Source organism: Plasmodium gonderi (genome assembly GCF_002157705.1).
Source record: "Plasmodium gonderi DNA, contig: Chr12, whole genome shotgun sequence".
In the NCBI taxonomy this organism is placed as follows: Eukaryota; Apicomplexa; class Aconoidasida; order Haemosporida; family Plasmodiidae; genus Plasmodium; species Plasmodium gonderi.
Window position 1 is genome coordinate 1083351 of NW_021628937.1, and position 22041 is coordinate 1105391.

Genomic DNA, 22041 nt, shown 5'->3' on the forward strand with positions numbered 1-22041 from the left:
TTTTTCGTCCTATCGTTACAGTCATGATTATTCTGACATGCTAAATTGTTTTAAAGTGTTTTCTCGTACATATATCTGCATGAACAGAAAAAATTTACACCTTCGTAAAGTGGAAAACATTAGACAATTTTTTCATACTTTTACGTACACTTAGTGAAATAAAATTTGGAATTTTTTTTTTTTTTCAGTATTAACTATTTGAACTATTTCACCTTGTTCATTTTCGTATATCATGAATTTTTTTTTTTCTTTTTTTTTTTTTTTTTTCATAGTCTGCCTGCACCTTTCCATATGCACTAACAGCGTTTTAGATAAAAACAAAATATCATAATAAGTTCTCTTATATTACATATATTACCAAACAGAATGAATAAAAAAGTTAATTTACTTTACATTTACTTTTTATGTTTTTTCTCCCTTTTGCTACAATTAACATGGTGTGAAGAAAAGTCAGACAATGTCCAAAACATTTTTAATAACGAACATAATGAGCCAACTGAGTCTGGAAGAAAAATACGAAAATTAAATGAGATTATAGAAGATGACATATCGGACGAATATCACAATGAAAATGATAAATTAAAGAATTATGAAAACGGACATGCAGATGAGAACTCTGATGATACTTTTCATCATGAACCTGAAGAAATGAGTAGTGATGAAAATGAAATAAAATCTGACCACCAGGAAAGTGATCCAGAGAAGCAGGATCAAACTGTTTTCGGACAAGACGGTTCAGAGGTGGCACTTCGTGGTGAAAGTGGTCAGGCTGATGCCACAAGTTCCGAAAAAGCTCCAGAAAAGGTAGAAGAAGCAGGGCAATCTCCTCCATCTGCAGCACCAGGTGGTCAGGCGGAAGCTGGTGAAACTTCAACAGGTGCAGGAGGTGGAGGTAGTACTGTTGGTAATAGCGATGGTAATTCACAAGGTAATACACAACAGGTATCCCCACAACCCGCTGTTGCTTCAGGTGAACAAGAATCTTCTCCTAAAACACAACCAGAACCCGCACGTGAAGCAGGTGTAAGCGCAGATGCTTCTGAAGGAAGGACTGAAAATCCAGGTGTCACACCTGTGGCAGCTGGAGTTGTTCAAAGTGATCAACCGGTCGAACCTGCAGTAGTGACAACTGCACCTGTGGCAGTAACTGGTGGTGGAAGTGAAGCCAAAATTAAATATCTGGATAAACTGTATGATGAAGTTCTAACTACTTCCGACAACAGAAGTGGGATAAATGCCCCTGATTATCACAGTAAATATAACACGATTAAGACGAAATATGAATTAAGTATGAATCCAGTGGAATATGAAATTGTGAAAAATATGTTTAATGCTGGCTTTAAGAAGGAAGATGATATGAATACCAATCCTCTTGTGGACATTTTCAAAAAGGTACTTACAGAAGAGAAGTTCCAAAACGAATTTGACAATTTCGTGAGTGGTTTGTACGGATTTGCTAAACGTCACAATTACTTAAGTGAAGAACGAATGAAGAATGGGGGACAAGGCTACACTGATCTGATAAAAAATGCGCTGACATTACTCAACACAATTGTAGTTGAATGAGACATTGGAAATACTTTTTTAAAAAGTGCTTAAAAGATGTTTCATAAAACTATATTTCCATTGATCTCCCACATGTGTTCCTCCTTTTGCAAATTTATTTTGATGTTCTCGAACTTGAAAAGAAGAAGTACCTTTTTTTCGCAGCTTTAAATATGTGTCAAAATAAAAATATTAAATGTGTAACCCCGTGTTTTGGCTTATCTGATTTTTTTTAGTTTTTTTTTTTTTTTTTTTAATAATGTTGTATATATTAATAAGATATTATATTTGCGTTTTTGTTTCTTTAATTATGTAAAAGTGTTTTCGTGTAGATATAAAATAAACATTTTATTTTACTTTTTTTTTTTTTTTTTTTTTTTGCGCCATTTCTTTATGTTATTTTTCCGCAGTGTTAATAATTTGGAATGTTGTCATGAATACTTTTTTTCCTCTAATTATTTGATCAGTTTTTCCAAGGTTTTTTTTTTTTTTTCACTTCTTATTCGTACACGTAGTATTATTTTTTCTTTTTTCCTTCTACCATTTTTAGGTCATTTTTTACGTAATTTTTCTTATACAAATAACAACTTTGGTGTGCATGTCATGATTTCACTTTGCCCACCTCCTTTTGAGCAGCTTTTCATTTTTTCAAAGTTTCTTATTCGAATGTAGTAGTGTATTTTTTTTTTTTTTCTTTTTTTTGGTGCAATTCATGCATGCTGAGACATATAAATGACGAACCGGTTAAAAAAGGGTCATATTTTATTTCTACCCACGCCGAAAATAAAAAAAAAAAAAAAAAAAAAGAAAAAGGAATATGCTTCTTTAATATATGGCAAATTAAAATTTGAAGTATCCCTATTAGGCAGTAAATTTTCAAATTGACATATTTTCGGGTTAATTGAGGTTAAGTTCTTCAGTTTTTGTAAATTAGGGTTTTCTTAAGTAAAGAGGTTTTTTTTTATATGCTCCATCATGACATATATATCGCAATTTTTATTTTAGTGTAATATTAAAAATCTTTTTTGTGTGTTTTTTTTTTTTTTTTTCCCTTACATATAAAAAGCATTCTACCAAATTGAAGTTTTCTTTTCATCATTTAGAAAGCTAGGCAGCATAATGGGGAATACATACATTATATATATATAGGAGGAGCATTACAAACTTCAGTTCTTTTTTTTTTTTTGTTTTTTTATTAACTCGTTATTCATCCCCCTCATAAGTTCATTAACGCATTGATTTACTTTTATATCTCATATACATAAAAAGGAATATTAACATAGCATTATTTTCCGCCTTCCTTCGTACATTTTAAAAAAGCAAGTAATTTATTATTTTCTCTAAAATGATGAAAAACAAAATTGTCAACGTTTGCTCCATTTTGGTACTCCTGGTATATTGCTCCATACCAACAGTAAAATCTGGAATCCAAAAGAAAAAAAATGTTCAAGAGGATGTACTAAATATATTAATGAAGAAGTTGGAGAATTTGAATAAACTTAGATCAATCCATTCCAATGAAAATTATAACATGGAAATTGAATCTCTAAAGGAAAAAATTCAAGAATTGCAGAAAGATGAAACGTTTCAATCTGGTGAAAACGTAGATTCCCTTTTAAATGAACAATCCGGGGATCAACTTACAAAAAATCTCTTTTGGGGTGGGTTCCAAAATGATACCTCGAGTGAGGAAGATGAGACTGATGAAATGGATGAAGCAAATGAAGAGGATGTTATAGAAAATGCACATGGTATAGACTATTCACTTAATGTAGATAACCTAGAGGACAATGAAGAGAAAGACTCCATTGAAAACGTAGGAATCAGTGCAATAGAGGAGCTTGAAGGAGGAGAAGACCAACTAATGGACACTGCTGTAGATGGAAGTTTATCAGCTGAGCATGATGAAGTAACAGATGAGAAGTTCGAAGAATTAGATACAGTGACAACATTAAAACCAGAAAATGAACAAATCAATGAGGAAGAGTCGTACATAGAAGAAGAAAATGATGAATACACAATGGAAGATGGTTTTGTAGACTCAGATATATCCGACATTAGTTTAGATAATTCGATTTCATCGAGTTATGAAGAATTAGAAAAAAAACCAATTGGAAGCTATACAGAAGAAAATCAAGAAGACTTGGAGAAAAATTTTGATGATGGTATTAACACAGAATCAATTGAAGAGGATCTCGAACAAGTAACACTAGACCAAACAACTCCATCAGGTGAAAAGGAATCCTCAGAACAAATGGAAAATGAACATTTGTCAAATGAGAATTATTTTGATAAACAGAATGATGATGTTAGCGAAACTGCAGATGATATCAACGGAGCAGAAGAACCTATATTCCATGGAAGACATAAGGGTGATAGAAAAAGTTATGAATCTTTTCCTAACGATATTGATAACTTACTGGAAAAGAAATTTTGTGATGCATGCACGAAAGGGGATCATACAGACGCCACATGTACATTGGATGTATTTAAAAAAGTATTAGAAGAAGAAAATTTATTGAAAGAATTTGAGGGTTTTATTCAAAATATGTTTGGAAATACAGAGAGTAATAACAATTTAGAAGAACCAAAAATGGAAAAGGGGAAAATGTACTTGGACCTCTTTAATAATGTGATAGATTTTCTCAACTCAATTGAAGTGATATAATTGATTAAAAGTCATTTTACACAAATTTTTTTTTTTTTTTTCCCTTACTATATATTTTTAACCATTTAATATGTATATGTATATATATATATATATATATATTTTTTAATGTATATGCTAACATAGTTGTGTTCCATTTACAATCATATTTTTAACTACGTAATTTCTTTCCTTTTTTTTTTTTTTTTTTTATATATGATTTCATATTAAAATATGTAACATATATGAATATATATATGTGCTATAGACCATTGAATAAACAACAAGTGTGTAGCTTACATAATACATATTTTTTCTTTTTCATTCACACATTACTCTTCATTTATTTTTTTTTTTACATAATTGTACAGTAAGATGTTAAATTTTTTCAAATTCCATGGGACGTATTTTTACATAGGAGAGTTATTTTATCCTTTTTACCTGAATATATTATATTTTTTCGTCTTTCTCGCTTTTTCACTTTTTCGCCTTTTCACTTTTTCATTTTTGCTAACTTTATCCGCTATCCCAACGCCATCGTCCATTTTTCGACTTCTCAACTGAAGCGAAAGAACTTTACGAAAATTATTGAACTGATTATTCACACTTTTCATTTTTACCCCACCTTGTTCATTTTTTATTTTTAACACATTGGGAAGATGAAGAAAAAAAAAAAAAAAAAAAAAAAAAAAAATGCGGTATCTTCCTGTAGCATAATACAACCCCATTTAATCATTATTTAAATTGTTTTGTATATCACATTATCTTATTTAAATACAGTTTCGACAAAAATGAAGATTCGATTTCTCTCTGTCTAGTTATTGCACATCGACAATGGGGAAAATATTTGCACACAACGTGAATAAATATGTGCATATGCAAGCGTAGATATACAACGGGATAATAAGTGCACTCATTAATTTTTTGCATTTTATTTATTTTTCCTTTTCTTCTTCTACACACATTTTAAACAAAAATATTTTGTTACAGTGTAAACTTATGTATACATATATACATATATAAATATATACATATGTATATTTTTTTTTTTATTCCATTATTAAGCAGAATTTATCCATAATTTTTTTTTGCAAAAATGAAGGGAAAAATTGGAGTGAACTGTTGTTTTTTCCTATTTTTGTTCTGTTGCGTGGTGTCTGAAAAGATTGGCCCTCAGAAGAAGAAAAAAAATTTAGAAGAAGATGCTGCACATATGCTTATGAAGAAGTTGGAAAAATTGTACAAACTTAATGAAACAAATAATGGTGAAATTTTTAACAAAGAAATTGAATCATTAAAAAAGCAAATTGAAGCACTGCATCAGGGGAAGGTAGACAGTTCCGAGGGAAACATTGCACAGCTGCTAGAAAATGAATCAAAAGATGAGTTTGGCCAAAAAACCATTTTCGGTATGGATGAAGAAGATTTGGACAACTACGACGCAGATTTTATTGGACAGAGTAAAGGAAAAATCATGGGTCAGTCTGGAGAAATTGTTGCAGTACAGGGAAATGATACTGAGCAAGTTCAGGAAGTTAAAAGTGAATCACTTGCTTCACCTGCAGAAGATCAAACAGATGAAGAATCAATTGTAGTAAAGAGCCCAGGAGGCAGTGTCGAAGTGGGACTAGAGAATGTTCAAAATCCCCAAACTGTGCAACAAGAAGCAGTCCCCGTAACAGGATCAACGGAAGGTCAGCGTGCGGATCAATCAGCAGATGGTCACACTCAAGTAGAACAAGTAACACAACCTGAGGCAGACAGTTCACGATCATCTGCAGTAGGAAATCCTGGATCACCTGAAGTAAGCGGTACAGAACAACCTCAAGAAGGCGGTTCAAGACAACCTGCTGCATCTGCCGAGGTGCCTAGTGAACCAGCAGCAATCCCTCCTGCAACCCCTCCCGCAGCATTAGACAGTGCAAAGGAATCTAAAATTAAGTACTTGGATAAATTATATGATGAAGTTCTAACTACTTGCGACAACAGAAGTGGGATAAATGCCCCTGATTATCACAGTAAATATAACACGATTAAGACGAAATATGAATTAAGTATGAATCCAGTGGAATATGAAATTGTGAAAAATATGTTTAATGCTGGCTTTAAGAAGGAAGATGATATGAATACCAATCCTCTTGTGGACATTTTCAAAAAGGTACTTACAGAAGAGAAGTTCCAAAACGAATTTGACAATTTCGTGAGTGGCTTATATGGATTTGCTAAACGTCATAATTATTTAAGTGAAGAACGAATGAAGAATAATACAGAAAATACTAATCTGGTAGAAAACGCGATAAATCTGCTTAACACGATTGAAGTAGTGTAAAAGGGAGAAGAAAAAAAAAAAAAAAAAAAAAAAAAATGTACATACATATGTATATACATAAGTACACATCATTTAATAGTATCTCTACTTGTCACACTCAATGAAACCTTATTAAGTGATTATAGTGAATCCTTTTTTAGCACTACTTTTGTTTTGTTCGGCGTAGCAATTACGTTTGTTTTGTGTATATATATACATATATATATATATATATTACATCTTAACCACAAATGTGCTGGGGAAATGTAGAGGTGATAAAATAATTTTGTAATTTACCTATATTTGCATCTCAAAATTATAGCCTTACCATTAGTTTTTTTTAATTTAAATTTTTGTAGTTGCGCAGCTTTTGATCTCATAGGTATTGTGTACATATGTACACGCAAGTGTATTTTTTTTTTTTTTATCATTATTATTATTATTCATTTATTTTATTCTTCCCAATTCTGTTGTCTAAACGATCTCGATAAGTATACAACCAAACTGAACCTATATGATGTATTTTTAAGCAAAACGTAGCTTTCTTACTTGCTCAAAAAAAAAAAAAAAAAAAAAAAAAAATGATTAAGAAAATTTCCCATAATAGTATTTACACTTCCCAGTGAGGAACGAAATTTAGTAAATTGTGTAAAGAAAAAAAAAAATTAAAATGTATTAATCCATTTTAGATTTAACAAAATCAGAAATTTAGTAGTAGGCCCACAATGAGGTACTGAATAGTAAAATATTCTATGCCTACTGAACATTTTGATCTTTTGTAAAAATTACTTGTTTAACATGGTGTAATTTTGATGTGCAAAGGTTTTCTCTTTCGTTTCAGAGGTGTGTGTATTCTTCAGTATGTGTACAAGTGCATGAACAAATGGGATTTAATTAATTTTTCTTTTCCTTTTCTGCATTTGTTTTATATTCACCATATTCTTCCCGTATATTTTTTTTTTTTTTTTTTTTTTTTTTTTGTGCATAATTTAGTTGGAGAAATCATTGTATTATTATTTCTTCACCCCTTTGTTACTTTTATAAGAGACTAAAAATTCTATCATCGAAAATGAAGAAAAGTATGCCTTTCACTGGTTCCATTTTTCTATTACTTTCTTTCCATTTTTTTTCGCCTGAACATGCAGGTTGTATAAAAAAACACAATACCTTAGAACAAGATGTTTTAAGTGTGCTAACGAAAAGGTTGGAATCTCTTTACAAGATCAAGTCCATTAACAATAGTGAAATTCTTGACAAAGAAATAGAAACACTGAAGGAAAAAATTGAAGAATTGAGGAAAAATAAAATGGAATATGAATCGAAGAATTTTAATTCCAATTTAGTAGTAAACGTGTCCAAAGATAAGGGTGGAATGGGAGTAAATAATTCTGCTCATGTGACAGACGATTTGGTTAGCCATGAGACAGATTTCATTGGCCAGGGAAAGAACAAAATTAGAGGAGATACTGAAGGGGGTGAAACAGTGGGTGATGCTACAGATGATGTAGCGGTGAGTGGAGACGCATCTTCTCCAGTTTTGCCAACTACAAACAATTTGGAATCAGAGGTAGGAACAGCAACTAGAAGTGGTGAAGAATCTCCTCCCAAAGTTCCAGATCTTGATAAACCTGTTGTAGAGGCAGGATATTTAGATACAAAATCAGATACTCTCTTACAAAATCATAGGGCATCCCATGGAAATGTATCTTCCCCTTCTGTACCTGCAGCGGGACAATCCAATATATCAGAGGGAAGACAGGACGAGTTGCAAAGGGTAGAAGCGGGAGTGTCAAACGGATCAGAAGGTGGAGAACGACAAGTTCCAGTATCGGGATTACCTCCAAACCCGGGGACACATGAAGAAGTCTCAGAATCAGTTGCAACCACCGTAGACGTACCTACGTTAGATGCACGAGAACAATCAAATGATTCTGTCGAAAGAGGTTCAAATGTGAAAGATGTTAAAGTGAAATATTTGGATGAGTTGTATGATGAATTTCTTGGAGAATCAAGGAAAACGGGAGAAATACATGTTCCGACATATCACAGCAAATACAATGAATTCAGAGAAAAATATGAGTTCACCATGAACCCTGTGGAATATGAAATTATGAAAAATCTTTTTAATAATACTTTTAAGAAAGAAGGCCATTCTGATTCAATCTCTCTTGTGGACTCTTTGAAGAAGGCACTAACAGAAGAGAAATTTCAAACCGAATTCGATAACTTTATTCATGGTCTTTATGGCTTTGTTAAACGCCACAATTATTTAAGTGACGAAAGGATGAAAAATGTGGAGAGTTACAAGAGCTTTCTGAAAAATGCACTCAGTTTACTCAACACGGTGGACGTGAAATGATGCATCAAGCAAGGGAACATGGTTCTCTCCATTTGTACATGTTCCTATTTAAAATTGTAAATATGTGTACGTATGTGTGTATTTGTATGTGTATATATGTACGTGTATGTGTGTGTGTTTTTTTTTGGGGATTATACACGGACAATGCGAATGTGTTCACACATAACCATAGTTGCGTGGTTGTTTACAAGGGGAGGCAAAACTGTGGCTTAGCATAAAATGAATACCTGCTTTTAAAATGTTTCAACTTTCTGATTTTTGAAAAAATGGAAATATGGAAAAATTTTAAAATCTGTCACATTTTTACATATTATCAGGATCATATCGATAAAGGATTTATTTCCTCTTGCTATGAGAACATTGCCAATTTTGCTACATTTTATTTTTCTACCAATGGTGTACTTTTGTTAAAAAATAAAAAATCGGTCATATTTTTCGTGCCCAATTTTAAACACATTCATAAGTTCAGCAGGAAGTGGGAGAAAAAAAAAAAAAAAAAAAAAAAATATTATACTTAATAGTATTCGCATTGGTACTACACACCTTCGCAATAACTTTTTTTTTTTTTTTTTTTCTTCTTTTTCTTTTCATTATATCTCAGTGAAGAAAAAACAGAATGTGGGGGCCAAATTTGGTTTCATAATTAGACAACAATTCTGCGTTAATTCTACGTCAATTCTGTGGGAATGCTGTGGCATTAGGCTGCCCATTTTGTGAAAATACATTGTCGACCTATCACTACACACGATTTATAATTAATTCCTGTTTTGATTATTTTTGAATTATTTAAGCGATCGAAATGAACGAAATAAAACTTTTGATTTGCAAAATGGTTGAGAAATTAATATACACATGCGTGAAATAATTGCTGAAATGGTGGGTAAAATGAGTGGCCAAAAAAATGCACCAATAAATAAAGTAGCCATGAATTAATTTCTCCTTTTCAGTTAATTTATTTTCCATTTCTGCACACGCATTTTAGAGAAACAAAATTGTTATGCCACTACCATTAGCACTACCACTGTTACGTATAAAAATTTGCGACATTTTAAATGTAAACAATTAAAATGAATACGAAAGTTTTGTTCTTTGGTTCACTTTTTTTATTATGCTCATTGTCTTCAGTAAAGTCTGAGGCAATTTCAACCCGCTCAAAGGATAAATCAGGTAATGGTACTACAAACCATCAAGGAAATATTAGTCACACTTTAGAAAATGAATCTACTGATGAGTTAGTAAAAAAAAATACTTCTCCATCCGGTATGAATGGAATAAATAATGGCAAAGTGGAGTTTATGGGTCAAAGCAAAACAGAAATTAAGGGTGAATCAAATGAAACTGTTACTGGCACAGTAGGTGGTCAAAATGCTGGAGATACAAAAGCCAGTGATGAAGGTGGAGACACATTGCAAAGTAGTGAACGTGGTAATAATGTTGAACAGACGGATCAAGGCAAATCTCAGGAAGAACAAAATCCTTCACCTTCCCCAGGAAATGAACCTTCAGGAGATCAAAGTTCCAAAGGTGACGGTCAACCTAAAGTAGCCACCCAGGATAATACTGACCAGACTGATGAATCAGATACAGATAACAGTGTCCAATCAACGGAAGAGACAAGTGCATCAGGTGGAGAACGATTGGAGGGGGCATTAGAACAGCAACGAGCAAGTGCAAGGGAAAATCCTGGAGAAACTGAAACTACAGCACTGTCTTCAGCAGATCCAGCGAGAAGAGAAGCTGAACCAGAAACGCTGACCAATGCAGGACAGGTACCAACTATAGAAGAATCAGTTGCAGAAAATCAGAAACAACAAAGTATTGAAAATGGACAGACGCCGAAAGTTAAATATTTAGACAAGCTATATGATGATGTTCTTAAAGCGGACGAAAAAAATCAAATACACGTTAGTGAGTATCATAGCAAATTTAACAATTTTAGAAAAAATTACGAATTTTCAATGAATGAACGGGAATATGATATTGTAAAAAACCTGTTTGGTGCATGCTTCAAGAAAGATAATAATTCGAACGTAGCATGCCTCATTGATGTGTTTAAAAAAGTGTTGGAAGATGAGAAATTTCAAAAAGAATTCGATAATTTCGTGCATGGTCTATACGGATTTGCTAAGCGCCACAATTATTTGCGAGGCGAAAGAATGAATCTAACTGATGAGTATAAATCTTTGTTTCTAAATGCTTTAAGTTACTTAAACACCATCATAATGGAGTAAAAGTGAGGCATGGCTTTACCTATGTCACTTTTTTTTTGAGTGCAGTGTCATGTGAACAACTGTTTAGTTCTTTAACTGCATAGCTGAATAGCTACATAACTATTTCATTATCATTTTTATTTTTTTTTTTTTTTTTGTGATACTCTTAAATTTGATCATTTTTTAAATGTGCGTCTTGCTAGTCAATGTATATGCCAGCAATGGTGTGCCACTACGTGGGAAAGGGAGAAAAAAAAAAAAATAAAGCAGAGCTTAAATTAATTCACCATTAGAATTCCCTTTTTTCGCTTCTCATTTTGTGTTAGCCATAAATCGAATATTTTGTGATTTTCATTTTAGATTTCCCATTTTTCTCTTTGCTAGCTTTGTTCTAATTATAGCTCTTTTAGTGGTGTCCTTGTATTGTACCTTTTTTGTTTTGACGTGCATACATTTGGTTTAAAATGGTTGTCTTTGTTGAACTTTATTATTCCATTTTTCTTAAATTTGAAAAAATATACTGTATATATATGTGCCTACAATTGTTTCGATCGCTTCTGCTCACTGGATAATAAATAATTGGGAGAGTTGTGTTTTTTTTTTTTTTTTTTTAAATATTCACCTTTTTGGAGCTAAACATGGAAAAAACTCAAGTATGTTTATTTTTTTAAACCGAAAGATAAAATTTTGTATCATCTGCACGCACTACCTATTTTTCTCGACCATTTCAGAAAAGCAATTTTGCACCGTTTAGCATGTCTTTGATATAATTTGACCAAACTAGGCAAAGTTGGGTCTGCGTCCAATCAACGGAGAATTATTACCCTTATGATAATTTGATGTAAAAGACTCGTTTTGGGGTATAAATGGAATGGAAACCAACGCAAAAACAAAAAAAAAAAAAAAAAAAAAAAAAAACATATATATATGCATATATATATGTATACATGTACATGTATGCCATACATATATGTGCATAACTGCACAAAAAAATTAGGGCTAAGTTAAAATTTTCTTTTTTTTTTACAACACAGTCTTTTGTATTCCCTCAAACACGAATTTTGTGAATACGCTTGTTACAGAAATAAATCAGAATACACAATTATAACGCTTTAAATAATAATAATTTGGGAAATAAAAAATGAAGAAAAGAATTATATTTTTTGGCTCCATTTTTGTGTTACTTTCTTGCACCCCCGTGTCGTCTGAAAAGATTGGCCCTCAGAAAAAGAAAAAAAATTTAGAAGAAGATGCTGCACATATGCTTATGAAGAAGTTGGAAAAATTATATAAGCTTAACGAAACGAATAATGGTGAAATTTTTAACAAAGAAATTGAATCATTAAAAAAACAAATTGAGGCACTGCAACATGGGAAAGCAAACAATTTCGAGGGAAACATTGGACAGCTGCTAGAAAATGAATCAAAAGATGAGTTTGGTCAAAAAACCATTTTCGGCATGGATGAAGACGATCTGGACAACTACGACGCAGATTTTATTGGACAAGGAAAAGACATCACTCAAGGGGAAGAAAATCCTGAGAATGAAGACGAGGAGAATGGTGAAGATGAAAATGAAGAAAAGGTGAAAGGTGAAGATGAAAATGATGATGGTGAAACTGCTAATGAACAGGAAGTAATAGCAAATAGCTATGAACTGGGTGATGAATTTGGGGGAGGTGGAGATAGCGATAGGCCTTTATATTCTAGTTCATATACACGTACGAGTGGACAAGCAAATCCTCCCTCTTCTCAAACCCCATCACAGAGTTCCTCAAGTGCAGCTACTAGCGAAGTTAATCCAGCACAAGGAACACCTCAAGACGGATCTTCCCCTAATGCAAACTCTGCTACACAGAGTAGTAATGGACAGAAAGTAAACGTCAAATATTTAGACAAGCTATATGATGATGTTCTTAAAACGGACGAAAAAAATCAAATACACGTTCCTGAGTACCATAGCAAATATAATGAATTTAGAAAAAATTACGAATTTACGATGAATGAACACGAATATGACATTGTGAAAAATTTATTTAGTGCCTGCTTCCCTAAAAATGGTACTCAAAATGCTGCTTGCGCCCCCGTTGAATTGTTTAAAAAAGTTCTGAATAATCCAAGTTTTCAAAAAGAATTTGACAATTTCATGCATGGTCTTTACGGATTTGCTAAGCGTCATAATTATTTGAGGGGAGATAAAAAGGATTCGAATATATCGACCAATTTGTTTACAAATATCATAAACATGTTGAACACAATTGATGTAGCGTAATGCATAAGTGTACTAGTTAAATTTTTTTTAGAGAAATATATTACTCATTTATTTGCTCTTTGTATGTTTTTCCATATTTTTTTTTTTTTTTTTTTAGTTTATTTTTATTTTGATCAATCGTTAGCAGACTTGAAATTTGTTGCATAATTGTAAAGTCTTAATGGAAAACAATTATATTTTGCCCATTCTAATAATGTAATTTTGTTATATTAGGACAAGTGTTGTAGTAGAAAAATTTATTTTGTTTTATCTTTGTTATTTTTTTTCTATTCTGTTTTTCATGGATTGCCATGATATTACATATCAGTTCAGTCCAATTCAGTCCAACTTTGTTTTTATTTTTTTCTTCTGAGAAGTTTAATCGAAAATGGTCTATCTCTCCTCCTTGTTTTACGTGGTGTGCTAGTTGAGTGTACTTAAAATTGATTGAATAAAATGACGTGAAAAAAATAATTCTGTGATAAATTTTGTATATTTTTTTTACTAAAATGGACTTAATTGACCTTAACAGGGCACACTTTTTTAAAAATTGCAATTGGGTTTATTTCGGCAACGAATATAATCCTTTTGTGGACCTATGAATGAAACATGATTAGTTCAGTTCGCTAGTTTCATTTTTTGTTGAAATTTAAAATTAGTTTCTTCGACATGAGGTTATTTAGGAAAAAAAAAAAAAAAATGTCGAATTTTTATTTTGTATACATCAGGCAAGTGACGAAAAAAGAAAGAAAAAAAAAATAATAAATACACATTTGTGCATTTGTATGCACAACATAAATTTGTATACACACATTAAATACATAAAACGGTAGGGCATGATTTATTCTGATTTTCGCCCATTTTTTATTATCCCTTTGTTATACATTTTAAAATAAAAATAATTTTTCATAACATTTTTTGGTAGAACATCCAATTCTTCTTTTTTCATTTTTTTTTTTTTTTTTTTTTTTTGGTTTTCTAAAATGAGGAAAATTTTCGTAATTTTTTTTTTTTCTTTTTCATTTTCCTTATTAATTTCCTTCCGTCCAGTATTGTCTGAAAAGATTGTCCCTCAGATGAATAAAAAAAAAAATTTAGAAGAAGATGCTGCACATATGCTTATGAAGAAGTTGGAAAAATTGTATAAGCTTAACGAAACAAATAATGGAGAAATTTTTAATAAAGAAATTGAATCATTAAAAAAGCAAATTGAGGCACTGCAGCAGGGGAAGGTGGACAATACCGAGGGAAACATTGGACACCTGTTGGAAAATGAATCAAAAGATGATTTTGACGAAAAAACCATTTTCGGTATGGATGAAGAAGATTTGGACAGCTACGATGCTGACTTTATTGGACAGAGCAAGGTAAAAGTTATAGGGCAAGCTGAGGGAACTGCTGATGTACAAAATGTAGCAGGAGGTCAGGCTGGGGACCAAAAGAGTCAATCTCCTCCTGCGCCAATAGTGGAAGTTGGTCATGTCTCAACAGATGGCAAAACAGTTAATTCAAGGAGCATTTCCTTATCCACAAATAGCAATACAGGATCGCCACGTGTAGCAGAAAATACAGCTGACACCTCTAGACAATCACAAAATCAAACAGAAGGTTCTGTGGTAACAACAGGTGATCAACAACCACAAAGAGATGCTGGAGAAGGAGCGCAACATTCAGACGGAGGAAATGGAAGAGGTGAAGAACCCAACCCAGTTAGTGAACATACACAAGAAGAATCTCCCGCAACCCAAAGGAGTGAATCCCCTGTCGTAGCGCCTGAAGCAGGAGCTGAAGGAGTTGAAGGACAACAGAGCCCAAGTGGAAATGATGTTAAAGTGAAGTACTTGGATGATCTGTATGATGATATTCTGGGGACGAAAAACAATAAAGACGAAATACACATACCGACATATCACAGTAAATATAACAAACTTCGAGAAAATTACGAATTTAGTATGACTCCAACAGAATACCAAATAGTGAAAAATCTGTTTAATATTGGATTTAAAAAGGAAGGGGAAAATACTGTTAGCAATTCCATAGCAGAAGTGTTTAAAAAAGTGTTGGCAGAAGAGAAATTTCAAAAAGAATTTGACAATTTCGTACATGGTCTTTACGGATTTGCTAAGCGGCACAATTATTTAAGTCAAGAACGGATGAACAATGAGGATGTATTTGGAAATCTCCTAAAAAATGCGATAAACCTACTCAACACCACTCAAATGAAATAATGACACAGGCACTATAACTTGCCCATTCGGCATACATAAATGTATATATATTCCCACTGAAGTTACAACCAAAAGATATACATATTTGGAACTTCATTTTTTTTTTTTTTGTCGCATATTTTTAAATGTGCTAATGATAGGCATATATGAGCCTTGGAATTAGCATTAAATATTTGCACTTCTTAGGATGTGTGAAGGTGCATAATAGCACATTTGGGAAGGGGAAGTGGGTGACCATATCGATTTTAATTATACACTCGCAAACTTTTACAATTTTAAAACTTTTGTGTGTATTTGCTTTTTGGCATTAATGGTTATTCTCGCTTTTAAAATGGGCATACGCGCGTGTAGTATTACGTAGATATATATATATATATATATATATATCTACAAATCTATATATTTATATATCTACATACATGTGTGTGTATCTTTTTTTTTTCCCTGTGGTGCAACCAAATTTTACTTCTTTAAAATGTCTGACTCCAATTGTTCATATTTTTCCAACTCCATCGCAAGATATGAACATAAAAAAAATATGCTAATTAGACTATTTTGGTATGTACGTTTTTAAAAAATATAAAAAAAAAAAAATTGTACGAACCGTTGAATATTACTTTTTATTTTTTTTTTTTGTTTTAACCTCATGCGGTGATTTATTATGTGCAAAAAAAAAAAAAAAAAAAAATTTTAGTGCACTTTGCTGGGGTTGTAAAAGTGGAAATCAAAATAATGCAACTAGCGTTTTTTTTTTTTTTTTTTTTTTTTTTTCTGTTTGTTCTTTGCCTGAACAGTCAGGTGGTAAGTGCACTTAAATGCGCTCTTGAAATAATTTTATGAATTCAATGTGAAAATATGGAATTTCTCCTTGTCATTATTTTAATTTTCCGTGATACCAATAATTTCTTTATTTTTAATTAGGTTATCATTTCAAAATTTCCATTTTTTTTAAATTGGCATGTACGGTGACGATCTGAGTGGTGTGTAACGTGTGGGAATACTCGTGGGTTATTTCGTTCCATGGATGTTTTGGTACCCGATTATTCTGCTGCCAACTTGTTTTATTTTTCACTCCCAAGTTGGGGAATATCTTTTAAGACCGTTTATGCAAATATATTACAATTTTGTTACAAGTTTGTTACTATTTTGTTACATATTTCCTACCAATTTCTTATCAACTTCTCAGCCGCATTTGTGAAGACTTCAGCCCCACTTTTTGCGCCTAATTTATTTTGTCATTAATTATTTCCCCTCTTTACACATAATTCAGCACAGTCAAAAATTCATCATTGGGTTAGTTTCAATATCACACATGTTTTTTTAACCTATTTTTTCTCGAATGCGCAATGAAAGGGAGAATTATTGTTTTTTGTTCCCTTGTTTTGTTTTTCGCACAACCAATACTGACAATAGAAAATAATGATGTAACACAAAATAATGACGAAGCGCAAAATAATGACACAGATGATGATAATGATAATAATAATAATGGAAATGACACTGAAATAGAAACGTTAAAAGAAAAATTACAAAACTTGCGTGCACAAATTAAATCCGACAAGTTCCCAAAGAACTACTCAGAAGAACATATTCTGCTTTTGAAGAAAAAAATGGAAGAATTGAAAAATTTGAAAAATGGATACGTAGCAGGGGAAGTTCTTCAAAAGGGGAAGGACGATGAAGGCAGCACTTCGGACGATCCCAGTGATGAGTCGGAACTTCACAATAAGCAATTCTTCGAGCAGGGCGTTAAGGGAAATGACGACGAAGTAAGGGCAAGCGGGAATGATGCTTCTGTAGTGGGAGAATCTGTTGGAAGTACAGGAAGTGGAGGACCTGGAGGAGCTGTCCCTAGTGCGGGAATATCGAGTGAAACGGGATCAACTGGACAAGGTGTTAGTGGTGGACAGGCTGCTCAATCAACACAAGTCCAACAAGACCAAGGAGCTGCATCAACCGAGTCAGATTCGCAAGTACAAGAAGCTTCACAAAGTCAACCTACCTTGAACCCGCCTTCTTCTCCTTCTGCCCCTCCCCAAGCTCCAGCTAACCCCGCAGTGCAAGTCAAACATCTAGACACATTGTACGATGAACTGCTTGCGGGAGAGAATAAAAAAAACATTGTAGATGAAGGAGAGAATCATAAAAAGTACAACGATTTTAGAAAACAATATGATAAGCTTGTTTTAAATCAAGATGAATATGATATAAGTCTAAAACTGTTGGGCAATATTTTATCAAAAGGTGCTACGGATCCAGAAAAAAAAGAAAATTTTGTAAAAACATTTAAGAAAGTATTGCATGACGAACAATTTAGTCATGAATTTAAAAATCTCATAACCGGTGTTTATAGTTTTGCCAAGAGACATACTTACTTGAATGGCAAAAGGACGAAGACGGACACATACGATAAGATGATCGATTATATAAGCGATTTAATGAACATGCTTTAGAATAAACCAATCTAAATTTGTGTAGATATGTAAAAGGTACAATTAATTTATTCACGTGAAGAGAAATCCTATTCTGCTTTGAAAAATTCTACTGAATGTGGGATGTCAACTAGGCTGCAGACTGTGAAAGCATTTTAGCCTCAAAAAAAATGTGGAAATTGTGAATATTGGGAAAAATGGGAAAAAATGAACTCCTCATATATTCAATTATTTTGTTCCCTGTTTTGCACATTTCGCTTTATATATATATGTATAACACTAATATGAGTTAAGACAAAATTTTGTCTATTTTTGAAAAGAGTGAAAAAGATCTCAACGAATGAGTCTAAATAAATATGCATAATTTTTTTGTGAATGGCTGTGTATACGCACGTAAGTCCTTTTATGCATATTTGTTTTCTTATTCGCGTTTCCCCCCTTTTTTTTTTTTTTTTTTTTTTTTTTTTTTTAAATTTCCCATAATAATATGTAACAAAGTAGAAGAGGGCGAAATAGGTACACTTTCGGAAACACGCTAAAAACTACGTAAAATGAAATTTTTTTTGAAAAGAACTTTTTCATTATGATTTTGTTTTGTTTTGTTTTATTTTACTCTACTTTTATTTATTTTTTTTTATATATTTATTTTTTTTTCTTTACGCAATTAAGAAGTTTTTTAATATGACCTCGAGGAAATGTTTAAGGGGGCAAATCAATGGGGACGAACAATTATGTCAAATTTGTTTATGAAAAGGTGTGTACACGTGCATATATATATATATATATATATATATATATATATATATATATATATGTATATATGTATATATACATGTGTAAATATCAATGGGCGTAGGAGAGGGCGGCTAGTAAAAATCAATTCACTTACATTGCACATGCGTGAGTATATAAGCACTGTGCTTAAATGGAAGGAGGCGTAGCACCGATATATGAATTTACGCTTGTGTTATGCACTATGTGTAAAGTATATATACCAAAACGGGAAGATATGTGCATGAATGGACTTTATGTATTCTACATCCATCTTCACAATTATTGGGGGCATCCTCTTCTGCGATCCATTCATTGTGTATGTGTGGATGTGTGGGGAAATGTCCTTGTCGTTTTTCATCACTTCCAGCTTTTCACAATTTCGATCTTTTCCCAATTTCGATATTTTCCCCGTGCGCGGTCACATTTTCTTGTACTCCTCAGTAAAGTATCTGACTTGATTTTCCACCTTCTCTATAAGGAACTCGTAAATGCTGTTAAACAATTTATCAGGAACTTTTAACTTGTCGTTCTTCTTCACTGTGATGTAATTCCTCCAAGTTTTCCCAGCCTCTAACTCACTTGACAGTTCTGTAATCTCAACAATGACTTTATGAATGTGAAGTTCTGTTATGTTTATGTTTAAAGTTACATATAAGGAGCACGAGAGTTCAAAGATGTGCCTTTTGGTTCCTCGTATAACAACAACTTGGGCATCTACAGTCAAATCTTTTATATCATTTAAATCGATTTTGTAAAGGTACTGAATTGGTAGAACCTCCGGGTAATCAGCATTTAACAAATTGTATTCATTTTGATTATTTAAATTTAAGAAATCTGATTTTTCCGTATTTTTGAAATGAATGTTTTTTAAGCATTCTTCTAATTTTTGTTTAGCCCATTTTGTCATGTCTTTCTCTTCATATGTTGTTCCTGCAGCATTCCATGAAGAAATTGCTTTATTTTCATTACTGCACAAGTTGTAATCATCACTAACTCCATTTTCAATTTTTATGGGGATATTTTTTTCGAATAACTTTTTATCATCTTCTTTTATATCTTTTTTGAAATAACAATAACCCATTTTTTTTGTTTCATCTATTATTTTCTGATCTTCTTCATCTATGTCTATGCAGGACGAGTTATTTGTAGTGTTCGATGTTATGGATTCACTTTTTTTTTTTTTTTTTTCTTTATCCTTTTGTTTTCTCTTCTCCGTTTCTTTTTCCGCCTGTTTCTCCTTCTGCTTCTGCTTTTGTTCTTCATTTTCTTTTTCCCTTTTTTCATTTTCCATAATTTCCCATTCGTCAAAATCGACTATTTTTTCATTTTTCTCTGCACAGGATTTCATGTAACTTTCATATTTTTCTTTCTTTTTTCGAAGAATTTCTTTTTCTCTATCTTCATATAGACCAGAAGCTTTTTCGAATATTTTTGAAAATGCCTGTTTTTGTTTTTTATTATGTTCATTTTGTTTAATAACAATATTTTTCAGCAATTTTTTTGCATCCATATTATCCGGGTAGCACTTGATAAATTCTTGTATTTTTTCTTTCGCAATATCCAAGTTGGATCTGTTGTATTCAATTTGACAAAGTCTGAACATTCCCTTTGCGTTATCTTTATCCAGATGTAAAACTTTTTTTACATGTTCATATGCGTCATTATAGTTCTCTACATTGGAGTAGCATATACTCATGTTTTGATGAAAAGCAATTTCTAATTCAACAATTTTATCATTCTTGTTTTCCAATTTGTTTATGTATTTTAGACCTTCCTTGTATTTGCTAATAGCTTCTTCATAGTTTTTTTTTTTAAAATCATTGTTCCCTTCTAACTTTAAATTTAATGCACTCTTCACCCTCTCGTCAAAACTTAAATTTTTTATTTTTTCTTCGAATTCTTTATCCTTTTCATCTTCTGTTGAGTCCTTCTTCTCTCCCTTGTTTGTGTGGTTCTTCTTCTTTCCCTCTTTTCCTTTATCGCTCATTTTGGGTTCCTCCAGCGGGCGCTACTACGTCTGTTCCTACTGCAACCGCTTTTGTCACCACTTTTCTCGTGCTTCTTCAGCTACTGCTCTTCAAATGTATTTGTTTCAAACCAAATGCAAAGCACATGCACACTTTCCTCGTTTCCCTCAGTAGTTATCTCCACCTCTGCCTGCGCGACGTGGTTAATAAAAAGGGGTCTTTAGACCTTTCTCTATTTCTCTCTCTCTATATATGTATATATATATGTATATATTTGTGGCTCACACGAGGTTGGTATTCTGTTCATAAATACTTCTATATACACTAGTATATTTCAACACAAGAAACTTGAGAAAATGAGAACTTGCATATGCACATCTATATTCAGATTTGTGATTGTACGGGAATAGTAGAATTTGTTACGCTAAATAATTAGAATGATGGAATTTCCTCTCTTCCTTCCACCCTTCAATTCTTTAGTATCCACAATGTAGATTCTTCTTAATTTGCTTTTACATAAAACTGAGCAGAGTATATCAAAATCAAATGGGTTGCTTCCAAAGTGATATGGTTAAATTGTGCAATAGTTTATTCGTTCGTGTTACTTTATTTTTTTTACATTTAATTTGTATACATGCTTAATTAGTACATGCTTAATTAGTACATGCTTAATTTTTACATACCTAATTTGTACATACCTAATTTTTGTGTACTTAATTTTTTCATAAGTTTTATATATTTATTTTTTTTTTTTTTTTTTTTCTCCATTACGTAAATGTGGGTTTAGCATGAGTTTATAAGTGTACTTTTGCATGTACACGATCAGGAATAAAAACGAGTGCCATTTTATGTGCTTGAATATAAATACCACGATGCTGCAAAGTTGTGATGCGAGAAGTTACAAAGTTGCGATGCTGAGAAGTTACGAAGTTGCGAATGCACATATGTATGTATGTACATATAGGAAAGTGCTAAAGGGAAGACTGAATAGAGAGAAAAATTACGGCCGTAAAAATAAAAAAAGGGGTTTTCTCTTACAAAAAACAAATTCGACATTAACCCCAATCAGTTATATACCATTGGTGCTGTTTCTAAAGGAATCTCTTTTTTTTTTTTTTTTTTTTTTTTTTTCGCTTTCTTTACTTTTTTTTTTTTTTTTTTTTTTTTTTTTTTTTTTTTTTTTTTTTTTTTTTTTTTTTTTTTTTTTTTTTTTTTTTTTTTTTCCTTATCCAATCCTTGGAGAAATCTTTTCACTTTGTAGAATGTGTTGGCGAGTTTGAAGAAGCATCCAAAAATTGAAAAAAATGAAGTACTCAAAAA

The 22041-nt window shown here is 32.1% G+C and overlaps 9 protein-coding genes across 9 annotated transcripts; 8 read left to right on the top strand and 1 right to left on the bottom strand.

Moving 5' to 3' along the window:
* Nucleotides 1–366: 366 nt before the first annotated feature.
* PGO_122150 (merozoite surface protein 7) lies at nt 367–1566 on the top strand (the record flags this gene model as incomplete). Its single annotated transcript, XM_028689006.1, has 1 exon — nt 367–1566. The coding sequence occupies one exon, from the start codon at nt 367–369 to the stop codon at nt 1564–1566; it is 1200 nt and encodes a 399-aa protein (XP_028544807.1).
* A 1327-nt stretch (nt 1567–2893) lies between these two features.
* PGO_122160 (merozoite surface protein 7) lies at nt 2894–4213 on the top strand (the record flags this gene model as incomplete). The annotated part of the gene is made up of 1 exon (XM_028689007.1): nt 2894–4213. One exon carries the CDS (start codon nt 2894–2896, stop codon nt 4211–4213), a length of 1320 nt encoding a protein of 439 aa, XP_028544808.1.
* Nucleotides 4214–5288: 1075 nt separating this feature from the next.
* On the top strand, nt 5289–6521 carry PGO_122170 (merozoite surface protein 7; the record flags this gene model as incomplete). The annotated part of the gene is made up of 1 exon (XM_028689008.1): nt 5289–6521. The coding sequence occupies one exon, from the start codon at nt 5289–5291 to the stop codon at nt 6519–6521; it is 1233 nt and encodes a 410-aa protein (XP_028544809.1).
* A 1048-nt stretch (nt 6522–7569) lies between these two features.
* On the top strand, nt 7570–8859 carry PGO_122180 (merozoite surface protein 7; the record flags this gene model as incomplete). The annotated part of the gene is made up of 1 exon (XM_028689009.1): nt 7570–8859. The coding sequence occupies one exon, from the start codon at nt 7570–7572 to the stop codon at nt 8857–8859; it is 1290 nt and encodes a 429-aa protein (XP_028544810.1).
* A 1067-nt stretch (nt 8860–9926) lies between these two features.
* Nucleotides 9927–11090, top strand: PGO_122190 (merozoite surface protein 7; the record flags this gene model as incomplete). The annotated part of the gene is made up of 1 exon (XM_028689010.1): nt 9927–11090. One exon carries the CDS (start codon nt 9927–9929, stop codon nt 11088–11090), a length of 1164 nt encoding a protein of 387 aa, XP_028544811.1.
* Nucleotides 11091–12210: 1120 nt separating this feature from the next.
* On the top strand, nt 12211–13341 carry PGO_122200 (merozoite surface protein 7; the record flags this gene model as incomplete). Its single annotated transcript, XM_028689011.1, has 1 exon — nt 12211–13341. One exon carries the CDS (start codon nt 12211–12213, stop codon nt 13339–13341), a length of 1131 nt encoding a protein of 376 aa, XP_028544812.1.
* Nucleotides 13342–14303: 962 nt separating this feature from the next.
* On the top strand, nt 14304–15548 carry PGO_122210 (merozoite surface protein 7; the record flags this gene model as incomplete). The annotated part of the gene is made up of 1 exon (XM_028689012.1): nt 14304–15548. One exon carries the CDS (start codon nt 14304–14306, stop codon nt 15546–15548), a length of 1245 nt encoding a protein of 414 aa, XP_028544813.1.
* A 1346-nt stretch (nt 15549–16894) lies between these two features.
* PGO_122220 (merozoite surface protein 7) lies at nt 16895–18001 on the top strand (the record flags this gene model as incomplete). Its single annotated transcript, XM_028689013.1, has 1 exon — nt 16895–18001. The coding sequence occupies one exon, from the start codon at nt 16895–16897 to the stop codon at nt 17999–18001; it is 1107 nt and encodes a 368-aa protein (XP_028544814.1).
* A 1171-nt stretch (nt 18002–19172) lies between these two features.
* Nucleotides 19173–20741, bottom strand: PGO_122230 (chaperone binding protein; the record flags this gene model as incomplete). Its single annotated transcript, XM_028689014.1, has 1 exon — nt 19173–20741. The coding sequence occupies one exon, from the start codon at nt 20739–20741 to the stop codon at nt 19173–19175; it is 1569 nt and encodes a 522-aa protein (XP_028544815.1).
* Nucleotides 20742–22041: the final 1300 nt, after the last annotated feature.